We start from the raw sequence: 13,098 nt of genomic DNA, 5'->3' as shown, positions 1-13,098 counted from the left end.
CTTTCACTTTTCACTTTCATGCATTGGAGAAGGAAATGGCAACCCACTCCAGTGTTCTTGCCTGGAGAATCCCAGGGACGGGGGAGCCTGGTGGGCTGCCTTCTATGGGGTCACATAGAGTTGGACACGACTGAAGCGACTTAGCAGCAGCAGCAGCACCACCACCACCCAAATTCAGAGGCAAATGGAATAGTAACAGTTCTTGGAATTTGTAGTGGTAGCACCATTGAAGTATATGTCTTAAGGCATTCCTAGATTTATAGTCACAAGATTAATTTACATTTTATTGCTTTTTTCACCAAAACTTTGTACTTATTACCAAAGAAACCAAGATTTGCCAATTTAAAGAACAAGTCTTGTGAGTTGTGAACTTGATAAAACTGAGTGACAAGGTAATTTATCAACCATACCAGTTTGCTTTTAAAAATTAAAAAGTTGAAGCTATTAAGAACTATGCTGTAATATAAAGAACAGACTTTGGACTCTATGGAAGAAGGCGAGGATGGGATGATTTGAGAGAATAGCATTGAAACATGTATATTACCATATGTGAAATAGATGACCAGTCCAAGTTCGATGCTTGAAACAGGGCACTCAAAGCTGGTGCACTGGGACAACCCTGAGGGATGGGATGGGGAGGGAGGTGTGAAGGGGGTTCAGGATGGGGAGACATGTACACCCATGGCTGATTCATGTCAATGTATGGCAAAAACCACTACAGTATTGTAAAGTAATTAGCCTCCAATTAGAAGAACTATGCTGTGATGACTAGATAAACTGAGAGCTTCCCAGCAAACCAGGATGTATGGATACACCTTTCTCCTAGCCAACCTGAGTGTTATTTTCAAGCTTTACCCTAGTTTACTTGTTTTAAATATCATAAAGCACCAGAGTTTCTAAGCAAAAACATTCTGTTCACTTCTGAAGTGAAAGTAAATACTGTTCCTTTAAATTTAGTGCATTCCATTACTTTACTGTGTTTTTTAAGTTACGGAAGCAACATTCTTAACTGTGCCTTTCTAGGATGTCGGCAAAGGAATGAATTATTTATGGTGATTTTCTCTGTTAGCTGGTCACTAGAATAAGGAGTTTCTCGTGGCAAAGTGGGAATTTTTAAGTTAGAAGAGAGGTTAACATCCAGTAGCCCTCTCCATCTCATATTTTGATGAAAAAACCGAGGCCGAGAGAAGTTAGCTCTTGCCAAAGGGAGTGGCAAATCTGAGAGTAGTGGCCGTGTCTCTGGAGTTCTTGTGTAGAATTCTTTTCAGATGTTCCATAATAATATCAGTAATAGCTGACACTTGTCACTTGCTTTCTGTGTACTATGCCGTTATATTCCGCAATTAGACCTTTTATCCCATTTGCTCTTCACAGTGACTTTCTGAGGTTGTTGCTGTTGTTGTAGCCATCTTAGAGATGAGGAAACCAGCGTTTAGAATATGAAGTAAATAGCTCATGGGAATTCCCTGGCGATTCAGCACTTCCACTTCAGGGGGCATGGGTTCAATTGTTGTACAGTGCAGCCAATGTGTCTAAAATAAGCAGCTCAAAATCTCACATCTCGTTAGTGGCGAAAGCTGGCTTTGAACTGAGGCAGCTATTTCTGAGCCAGATTCTTATACTACTGTGCTGCTATTTTGCCTGATTTTTCTACTAACTTCTTCAAAATGTGTCAGGTTCATGTTTATTTCCTTTTTTTTTTTCACAAAAGCATTGCTTGTCTGCTCTTTCATGATACTGCATAGAAACGAACCAGGCCCTCTTTTCTTCTCTATCCTGAAAATGTCTGTCTTTATCTGTATATGCAGTTAAATATCAAGCATTTTTTTAGTTCATTTATAAATTGTTTGAGTAACAGTTAAATTGATGGAAATGCTTCATTGTGGTAAGGTGAGAATGTTCGTGTCCTGGAAAATTCCGTGTTTGAACTTCCCTTATTCTCAGCCATATTTTTGATACAGATATGTTTATTTGCTATAAAGATATATAGCAGGTATATACATATATATTAAGCCATATATATTAAGCCTTGATTAGAGAAACTGGTTTCTTTATAAATTGGCCTGTTCCTATATGTTATTAGGCAGATGCTCTCTAAGTTCAGAGAATAGTCTGATTGTAAACCAAAAATCAATTAAGTTGATTTGGGGTGTTTTTTAATAATTTCACAGAATTTAAGGCTAGAAAATATCAAAATGTCAGTTAACTGGTCACATTGATTTTGGTTATCTTTTTTTCCATTTAAAAACTGCTCCCAGACTTAATTGATTTTTCCTTGCATGAACTTTGAGATAGTTTTCAGTTTAATAAAGCTATATTGATTATATAAGTAGTTTACAGTTTTTAATAAATTGTATCTTTTTTCAAATTCTGTAATTGCATTTTTACAAATTGCACTTAAATTTTCACTTATGTACAGTAATTGTTTCAACTGATTTGCAGGGTAAATGTATTGCATCTGAAGAGCTGTGTTATGAGCATATTATTTACCATATTTTATAATAAGCCAAAAAGTATTCAGAAAGTTGTAATCTTGGATATCAAGCAGCTAATTATATAGGAACAGTTTTTCTGATTATGAGATGATTGCATAGTTGATTAATACTCCCAGTGATAATAGTGATGAAAAAATTAAATCTACAAGTCTACTGTACTGAAAATAGAACATGACTTGGTTGCTCAAGGAATCAGTTAATACTAGATGTCTTATTTTCTGCATTTTCCTTTTATATTGTATGCCCCTATTAACCATTTAAAACTGTTGAGAGATTATCCAGGTAATTGAGAGCTATTATTTTAGATCTGAAAAGCCATATACCAGTGTATTTAGTATAGGAGTAAAACAAGAGCCTTAGTTGGGCTATGTATGGCTAAATTTTCAGTGAGTGCAGGGTTTATAATTTATGAATTATAGATTATCAAAGATAAGACGTAACTTACCCCTCATTTGTCCCAGCACTGTTATAAATGTATAAATAATAAATGGAGAGGTAGATAGCTAATAAGTGGATTTAACTTTAGATAGAAATTGCATTTAGAAATCTTATGAGTTTAGTGTTTGAATGATTTCTTAGAAGGCTGAGAAACAAGAAGAAAGTGTTTTTCTTCTTCTTTGAAAGAATAATTTTAAAGTTTCATTTTTATCACTGTTCTCTATTCTTCCTGTAATTGTCTTCCAGTGTCTTTCTAAGAAGGCAGTAGAAATGTTGGGAATTAACAACCTCGCTCCTTTGTTAAAAATCGCTTTTCCTTATTTCAGGTTCCAATTGTTGCACTGACTGCTACGGCAGGTTCTTCAGTCCGAGAAGACATTGTATGTTGCTTAAACCTGAAGGATCCTCAGATAACCTGTACTGGTTTTGATCGACCAAACTTGTATTTAGAAGTTGGACGAAAAACAGGAGACATCCTCGAGGATCTGAAGCAGTTTCTTGTCTATAAGTCAAGGTGAGTGTTTCATGGTTGATAAATTTTGGTAACTATTTTGTTCTTTATAAAAAATGTATTTTATTTTTAAAACGTATCTCTTTGGAATGTATATTTAACATATTTGAAATTCTGCTTAGCTTCAGTTCAAGTGTGATGTTATATAATCAGTGACTGAGGAAGGGAGAAACTAATTTTTCTTATGTTTTTATACTCCGTACTGTTATTTGAAGAGAACATACACTCTTAATGGGCTTCCCTGGTAGCTCAGCTGGTATAGAATCCGCCTGCAATGCGGGAGACCTGGGTTGGAGACCTGGGTTTGATCCCTGGGTTGGGAAGATCTCCTGGAGAAGGGAAAGGCTACCCACTCCAGTATTCTGGTCTGGAGAATCCCATGGACTCTATAGTCCACAGGGTTGCAAAGAGTCGGACACAACTCAGTGACTTTCACTACACTCTTAATAAGTGACAAATCTCCAAAAAAGCAAACGCGTCTTTTATCTGAATTCTGCCTGGTTCACTAGTTACATGACTAACTTGAGTTTTAAGGAATTTAAATACTTTTTGAGCCCATATCATGTATCAAGTAGTATTCTAGGTGCTTCATGTAAATGATCTAGTTTGATTTTATAACTGTTCTGTAAGCTACATATTATTTTCATTTTACTGATGTAGAAACTGTCACTAGCACTTCTTCCTATTTATGTTGTTTTTGGACATTTTATGTGTATGCTAAGAAGGCTTCTCTGATCTGTTTTCTCAGTGAAAAACTTATAATTTTCGCATTATGAAATGTGAAGTTAGAGTAAATGGAAATAATTGTTCTATCCATACAAATTCAAAGCAAATCTAGGAAAATAGAATTTAAAGAACATTGTTAGTATTTTCCTTCTCAGAAAGGAATAAAAAGAAGATTGATCCTAGGTTAGGAAACCCTAAAGTAACTCTTAAGGTCTTTTAGGGTGAATTTAAATACAGAATTCACTGTTGGCTTGACTGTCCTGTGTTCAGGTTAAAGCACGCATGTAATGAATGTATTTTGAGTGTTCTGGCTGCTCTAGGGAATCTCTCCGAAGTGAATATCCATTGTACTACACTTCCTTTCTGTCCTAAAGGTAAAATGTTCTCTTGGAGAAGGCTATTTATTTTACGTTAGCATCTCCACAATCAGATCCTTATTTACTTTCCTAATACTTGATCCTTTTCAGTCCATGGTATTCTCAAGCTCTATGGTGTTTCTTCCTAATAACCCTATCCTTTTTGAAATTGTGCTTGTCTTTTTTCACCCCCAACACCGTGACACTGCGACACTGCGATTGTATTGTCTTCTTATCATATCTTATATAAATGATTTCTTCTCACTGTCGTTCATACTAATTCTACTAATTGAGGTTTGTATTACTTTTTAGCTCAGACTAGTATAGCCTCTCTTAACAGACCTCCTTGCTCCTCAGGACTCCCTGGTGCATCTGTATACAGTTTTCAGATGTATCACCTGAGAGCATATCCCCTGAGTCTTGGTGTTCCTTTTTTCGTGGCTCCCTCTTTCCTAAGACCATCCAAAGATTTTGATACTGACTGTGACTGGTTTTTCTAAAAGCAAATCTGAAATGATTTTGCACCTGTTTTGCATCTTCCAAGAAGAGCTGTGGTAGCAGGGAACCTTGAAGAGTCAGAATGTTCTCTGTAGAACTTGGGCAAATAGAAGTTTACCTCTTGGAAATTCCCTGGCAGTCCAGTGGTTAGGGCTCTATGCTTCTGCTGCAGGCAGCATGAGTTTGATCCCTGGTCGGGTAACTAAGACCCCACATGCCATGTGACTTGGCCAGAAACAAAGAAAAAAAGAAAAAAATTTTCCTCTTAATGAGCTCTGCGATGGAGAGTAAGTTAAGACTTCAGGGTGTTACCTGTTATCTTCATTTTCTTCCTTTCATTTAATTCTACTATTTGTTTATCTGTATTCACATTTTTTCTCTTCATTGAGCCATCATGTTTCTTAAAGTCTTACCTTATTTGTTTTCTATATGCATGATGCGTTTAATTTAAATAAGCCTGTCTCACCTATCTAACTTGATTACATGAGGATAGATTTTTTTTCCCCCTCTCAGAAAGTTGTTATGAGGAAATAACAGTCTTTAGTAAACCTCTTGGCAAAATAATGAATCCTCTTGTAATAGTGAGGTAGGAGACAGGTAGACCCCAGGCTGAGCAGCTGCAGCCAGTCTCCCACTGACACTTTGAGATAAGATGCCAGAAGGAGCACTGGGCCCTAAGACAGTGACCACAGTTTCCTCATTCTTATGGTTAAGGGGATTTCTCAGCCTGACACAATGTGCAGAGAAAGTCCTCAGCTGTCCCCTAAGGAATTCCATATGACACAGCTCTAGGGGAGGGGTCGAAGGATGGAGGAGGAGACAGCCCGTAACACGTCCTGCAAACCTCCCTGAAACCTTTGCACTGGAATCCATCTTTGCTGAGGATCGTGCACACCCACCGGGAAGGACCCTGAGTCAGGCCAAATATGGGCACAAGCAAGATGATTGGCCAGAGACAACCTGGAAGACTGCCCCATATGAGCGATCCATGCCACCCCTGTTGGGTGCAGCTCACTCTGTGAGTTCACCCGTGTGCTCTTCCACACGAGCTTTGCTTCTGTTAATAACAACAGCCTTTTTGGGCTGGTTGATTCCATGCTGCCACACCTGAATCTTTGAGATGCCTGGTCCTGGAGGATACATCCCAGTATTGGAAAAATAATCATAAGACTGTACAATCAAAATAACCTCCCCAGGGAGTCCCTGGCAACTGCAACATTTTTCTCTATTCAGGGAACTAAGTTCAGCCAAACACATCTGATTCAGGGTTGCTGGGGATCTCAGGGACGCCCTGGATTAAAAGAAAGAAAGTGAAGTTGTTCAGTCATGTCTGACTCTTTGCAACCCAAGGGCTATAGCCACCAGGCTCCTCAGTCCATGGGATTTTCAGGCAGGAGTACTGGAGTGGGTTGCCATTTCCTTCTCCACGGGATATTCCTGACCCAGAGATTGAAGCCAGGTCTCCCACATTGCAGGCAGAAGCTTTACCATCTGAGCCACCAGGGAAGCCCGTCTAGATTAAAGCCTTCTGGTAAATGTTTCCAGGATGCCGGATTACATTTCTAGGTTAGCCTCTTTGTTCTTGGTTGCAGGTTGTTCAACATGAGGGGACCCCCTCCTAAGTCAGAGGGAACACCTCTGGGCTGTTTCCTTAAGAACTGGAAGCTATTTAAATTAGATGGGCTAAAAAAAGAAAAACTTAAGTTTTTCTGTAGTACTTCCTGGCTTTTATATAATTTGGGTGATGGAGAAAGATGGCCCCAAAATGGGTCTGTAAATTATCATACCATCTTGCAACTGGATCGTTCTTGCTGCAGGTTGGAACAATGGACTGAGGTTCCCTGCGTCCAGGCCTTCATGTCCCTTTACCGGAGTCTCGCTCTGTGCAGCTCAGAGGCCTGGGGAACCAGAGAATTCTCCCAGCATTCTAGACGGTCCTCATTTAACTTCCCCCAACTCTCAATGGGGAAACCGAGCTTCTCCTATTCTACTGCTGCTGCTAAGTCGCTTCAGTTGTGTCCAGCTCTGTGTGACCCCATAGACGGCAGCCCAGCAGGCTCCCCCATCCCTGGGATTCTCCAGGCGAGAACACTGGAGTGGGTTGCCATTTCCTTCACCAATGCATGAAAGTGAAAAGTGAAAGTGAAGTCACTCAGTCGTGTCTGACTCTTAGTGACCCCATGGACTGCAGCCCACCAGGCTTCTCCATCCATGGGATTTTCCAGGCAAGAGTTCTGGAGTGGGTTGCCATTGCCTTCTCTGATTCCTACAAGTACCCCTGATTCTCCAGATCCCCCTGGCAAATCCCAAACCTCGCTTCCCTTTTCACCTCTAAACACACTGGTACCACACTTTGCCAACAAAGGTCTGTCTAGCACAGCTATGGTTTTTCCAGTAGTCAGGTATGGATGTGAGAGTTGGACTATAAAAAAGCTGAGTGCTGAAAAATTGATGCTTTTGAACTGTGGTATTGGAGAAAACTCTTGAGAGTCCCTTGGACTGCAAGATCCAACCAGTCCATCCTAAAGGAGATCAATCCTGAGTGTTCATCGGAAGGAGTGATATTGAAGCTGAAACTCCAATACTTTGGCCGCCTGATGGAAAGAACTGACTCATTTGAAAAGACTCTGATGCTGGGAAAGATTGAGGGCAGGAGGAGAAGGGGATGACAGAGGATGAGATGGTTGGATGGCATCACTGACTCAATGGACATGAGTTTGGGTGAACTCCAGGATTTGGTGATGGACAGGGAGGCCTGGAATGCTGCGGTACATGGGGTCACAGAGTCAGACACGACTAAGCAACTGAACTGAAGTGACCCCAGGATGAAAAAGCTAATCCCACCACTGAGGTATCTCATAGGTGGGCCTTCCAGTCACCCAGGATCAGGGAGAATGTGTCCTCCCAGGGAAGCGGCAAATGGCGAAAGCACAGTCTGAGTGTGCCTGCCCTTCTCTTTAACTGATTCAGCAGAGTGCAAACGAAGACTGGACCAGTTTTCTGAAAACCCTAGTAGGTTTACTGAAGGATTTCAGGCCCTAACCCTGGCATTTGGTTTAGCCTGGAGGGACATCCAACTAATCCTCACTACCTGCTGTACCTGTGAGGAGAAGCAGAGGGTTTGGACGGCAGCCTCGGGGCACACTGAGCAGCTTGCCAGGGCCCAACCCAGCGTTTATGATACGCTGGGGATGCAGAGTCCCTCTTGGGATGATGATTTCCTGGTGGGCATGAGGGCCAGGAAGCACATTATTCAGTGCCTATTAGAAGGAATGAGGAATGCATTAGAAAACCAGTCAGCTATGAAAGGGTCAAAGAAGTGACCCAAGAGAAAGAAGAAAATCCAGCCCTCTTTTGGGGACAACTTGTGGAGGTTTTTAGAACGTTTACTAACATAGATACCTCCACTCCTGAGGGTCAGTCCCTACTGGGACTACCTTTTATCATTCAGTTCGCCCCTATGACAATAGGCGAAAACTTCAAATGTTACAATCAGGGCCACAAACCCTGATGCCCCACCTGCTAGAGGTGGCTTTTGGGGTAAAAAATCAAGCTGAGGAGAAGAAAAGAACTCAGTGTGAATTGAGGCAGGCCAGAGCCAAAGCTCAGCTGATAACGGTTGCTGTCAGACACGCTTTGCAACTTCAGGGCCACTGAGAGGGGACAGCAGGTGTCAACCATCAGTCCAGAGGTTAGACCAACAAGGGGGAATGCTTCAAAGGCAAGTCAACTGACCACTGGGCCTGTGGATGCCAGAAGGAGCCTCCTAGGCCATGCCCAGTCTGTAGACAGGCTTGATCCTGAAGAGGAAGAGAGACTCCTGCTTCTGAGATGACCATGCTGGGCTCCTGAGGTGTCCCGGCAGCTTCCCCCACACCTGCCCTGAGATGTCTATCTCCATCAAGGAGCCTGGGTCATCTCTGATGTGGCGGAAAGAAGATCGATTTTTTAATTCATACAGAAGCCACTGACTCGCCTGACTTCTTACTCTGGACCTTTTTTCTCTAAAAGCTGCACAGTGACAGGTGTCAGTGAAAAGCCTCACACCTGTTACTTCACTGGAATCACATTTGCCAGTTTGAACAGTCTTTGGTCTCATCATCTCACATGGTAGCAAAGTAATGCTCAAAATTCTCCAAGCGAGGCTTCAGTTAAACGTGAACAGAGAACTTCTAGATGTTCAAACTGGATTTAGAAAAGGCAGAGAAACCAGAGATCAAATTGCCAACATCTGTTGGACCATAGAAAAAGCAGGAGAGTTCCAGCAAAACATGTACTTCTGCTTTAAAGACTATGCCAAAGCCTTTGACTGCGTGGATCACAACAAACTGTGGAAAATTCTTCAAGAGATGGGAATACCAGACCACATGACCTGCCTCCTGAGAAATCTGTATTCAGATCAAGATGCAGCAGTTAGAACTGGACATGAAACAACGGAGTGGTTCCAAATTGGGAAAGGAGTACATCAAGGCTATATATTGTCACCCTGCTTATTTAACTTATATGCAGAGTACATCATGTGAAATGCCAGACTGGATGAAGCGCAAGCTGGAATCAAGATTTCTGGGAGAAATATCAATAACCTCAGATATGCAGATGACACAACCCTTATGGCAGAAAGTGAAGAGGAACTAAAGAGCCTCTTGAAAGTGAAAGAGGAGAGTGAAAAAGGTGGCTTAAAACTCAACATTCAAAAAACTAAGATCGTGGTATCTGGTCCCATCACTTCATGGCAAATAGATGGGGAAACAATGGAAACAGTGAGAGACTTTATTTTCTTGGGCTGCAAAATCACTGCAGATGGTGACTGAAGTCATGAAATCAAAAGTCACTTGCTCCTTGGAAGAAAAGCTATGACTAACCTAGACAGCATATTAAAAAGCAGAGACATTACTTTGCTATCAAAGGTCTGTATAGTCAAAGCTGTGGTTTTTCCAGTAGTCATGTATGGATATGAGAGTTGGACCATAAAGAAGGCTGAGCGTCAAAGAATTGATGCTTTTGAACTGTGGTATTGGAGAAGACTCTTGAGAGTCCCTTGGACTGATCAAGGAGATCCAATCAGTCAATCCTAAAGGAAATCAGTCCTGAATATTCATTGGAAGGACTGATGCTGAAGCTGAAGTGCCAATACTTTGGCCACCTGATGCGGAGCTAACTCATTAGAAAAGACCCTGATGCTGGGAAAGATTGAAGGCAGAAGAAGGGGACAACAGAGGATCAGGTGGTTGGATGGCATCACCGACTTGATGGACAATAGCTTGAGCAAACTCCAGGAGTTGGTGATGGACAGGGAAGCCTGGCGTGCTGCAGTCATGAGGTCGCAAAGAGTTGGACACGACTGAGCAACTGAACTGAACTGAAGTGGGCTCACATGCCTTTTTGGTTGTCACTGAGTGTCCTACCCCACTAATGGGGAGAAACCTTAGTTCCCTGACCGTATTATGGTTAGGAGGTCCCGAGCAGTGCCCCCTCTACCTTTTTTTTTTGTTAAATACAAATGAGGAATATAGCATGGTAGATGGCCTCTGAGCAGTAAATGATAGAGTGTTTCCTATACATCCCCTTATGATTAATCCTTATAGCATCTTAGTCCAGCTCCCTCAGGATGCTAAATGTTTTACTGTGCTCAGCCTCAAGGATGCCTTCTTTTGCATCCCAGTTCATCTCTCATCTTCACAGTATCTGTTCATCTTCACAGTATCAGTTTGCCTTTGAGTGGACCAACTCCCACTTGGGTCAGATGCAACAATATACCTCGACAGTGTTGCTTTAGGGGTTTTGAGACAGCCCACACTTGCTTGCCCAGGCCCTAGGAAAGAAACTAGGGGAAATATGCCTAAAAGAAGGGCCTGTTCTACAGTATGTAGATATATTGATATGTAGCCCCTCCATGGAGGCCTTAGATCAGAACACCATTGAAATTCTTAATTTCCTTGGGACTCGAGATTATAGGGTCTCCCAGAAAAAGACGCAGATCTCAAAGCAGCAAGTTAAATACATGGGATCCATAGAAAATAATCTGTATTAGGAAGGCTGCAGTCCATGGGGTCACTGAGGGTCGGACACGACTGAGCAACTTCACTTTCACTTTTCACTTTCATGCATTGGAGAAGGAAATGGCATCCCACTCCAGTGTTCTTGCCTGGAGAATCCCAGGGATGGGGGAGCCTGGTGGGCTGCTGTCTATGGGGTCGCACAGAGTCGGACACGACTGAAGTGACTTAACAGCAGCAGCAGCAGCAGCAGGCCTAGATATTCCAAAGACAAAAAGACATCTCTATACCTTGGGCTTCCCAGGTGGCGCTAGAAGTAAAGAACCCACTGCCAATGTAGGAGACATAAGAGATGCAGGCTCAATTCCTGGGCTGGGAAGATCCATCAGAGCTCCTGCTCTGAGTCTTCCCAGTTGACAAAAGCCATGCATCTGGTATGTTAAGTTTATTTCTTCGAGGTGGCAGCAGTTCCATGTCAAGATGATGGTTATTCAGGGGTTCTAGCCACTCCCTGAGACAGATTCTTTTGGAACAGCAGAGGTCTCCCTGGGGCTCCGTGGCAAGGCAGGATGAGAGTTCCGTGGCCCATGAGCCCAATGCCAGCCTGAAGAAGCTACAGAAGGTGGACCTTTGCCCTGCATCCTCCCAATAAAAATTCCCTGGGGTCCAGGAATCTCAGAGGGGATGTGAGGTAGGCAATAGGCGGGCCCCAGGCTGAGCTGCTGCAAACAGTCTCCAGTTTACACTTTGAGAGAAGATGCCATCAGGAGCACTGGGCCCTGAGACCACAATTTCCTCTTGCTGTGGTCAAGAGGGTTTCTCATCCTGACGTGTGCAGAGAATGTCCTCGTTGTCCTCTAAGGAATTCTGGATAATGCAACTCTAGGGGAGGGGAAAAGGAAGGAAGAGATGCCAGCCCATAATATGTCCTGCCAACCTCCCCAAAACCTTCGAGCTGACCAAGGAAGAACCCTGAGACAGGCCAAATATGGGAACAAGCAAGATGACTGGCCAGACATAACCTGAAGAGTGCCCTCATATTAGCAATCTAAGCCACCCCATTGGATGCAGCTCACTCTACGAGTTTGCCTTTGTTTTCTTCCACACATGCTTTGCCTCCAATAAATGCTGGTCTCTTATGAATTCTTTTGGCAGAGAAGACAAAGACCAAGGCCCTTCTTCCAGTCATTTCACTGATGTAGTCAATAGGAATGTTCACTGCTTTGATTTTTCGGTTCTATAAATTCAAATTTTTATATTTTCTACTTTTTTTTTAATGTAAAAAGTGATCCATATTGTTAGTATCATTTTGAACAGTACAGATGCATGTAAACTGAAGAGTACTTAGATTTCTCCAATCCCATTCCTCAGTTTTCACTGTTGATATTTTTGCATTTAGCTTTATAGGCTTCTGTTCTTTGTCTTAGACTATGCAAATATGTGCTCTCAATTGTTTTTGTTGTTGTTAGCTTGCCACAGAAATGGTGTTGTAGTATGTCCATTTTGTCTGCAATTTTCCTCCTTTTTGTACCTCTGTTATCTTTCTGTATATTGTGTTTTCTTAAATTAGGCCTTAATGTTTTAAGATGTTACAGTATTCATGTTTTGGTGCACAGTTCTTCCTTCTTTGAAAAATATTTTTTTAATGAGATTCTTGTACATTAAAAAGATAATTTGCATTTTTTTTTTTCACTCCATGGAGTGAAATTTTGACAATGAAGCCCATTTGGTCACTCTCAAAAATTACTTTGGGTAGATTATTTAGTTAAGACTCTTAGAGTAAAATTGCTGCATTATTTTTCTAAGTTTTCAATGATTTTTACCATAGTCCTTCTTAAAGGTTTTTATACATTTACTTTTTAAATATTTGATTCACTTTCATAGTATGAATGTGTATGATCATGAACATTTAGATAATTTATCATTATCATAGTTTTGCCATGAATATTTGTATGTATCTTTTGGCTGATCTTTAAGTATATTTGTAAAATAGATTCCTAAAATTAAAATTGTATCACAGGTTATGTGCATTAAAAATTAAATAAAATAACTTTCTAAATCTAAGGGGTATGTTCTTT

At 41.5% G+C, this 13,098-nt stretch overlaps 1 protein-coding gene across 1 annotated transcript in view; it reads left to right on the top strand.

The window, feature by feature from the left end:
- Window positions 1-13,098, top strand: part of WRN (WRN RecQ like helicase) — a gene marked incomplete in the record, with an annotated part of 115,520 nt that overhangs the window by 65,066 nt on the left and 37,356 nt on the right. The window contains 1 exon segment of the mRNA XM_045164105.1: window positions 3,260-3,447. Within this exon segment, the coding sequence (XP_045020040.1) occupies window positions 3,260-3,447 (188 nt within the window).

Source organism: Bubalus bubalis, chromosome 1, assembly GCF_019923935.1.
Source record: "Bubalus bubalis isolate 160015118507 breed Murrah chromosome 1, NDDB_SH_1, whole genome shotgun sequence".
Classification (NCBI taxonomy): Eukaryota; Metazoa; Chordata; class Mammalia; order Artiodactyla; family Bovidae; genus Bubalus; species Bubalus bubalis.
This window is presented reverse-complemented; position numbering and strand designations above follow the sequence as displayed.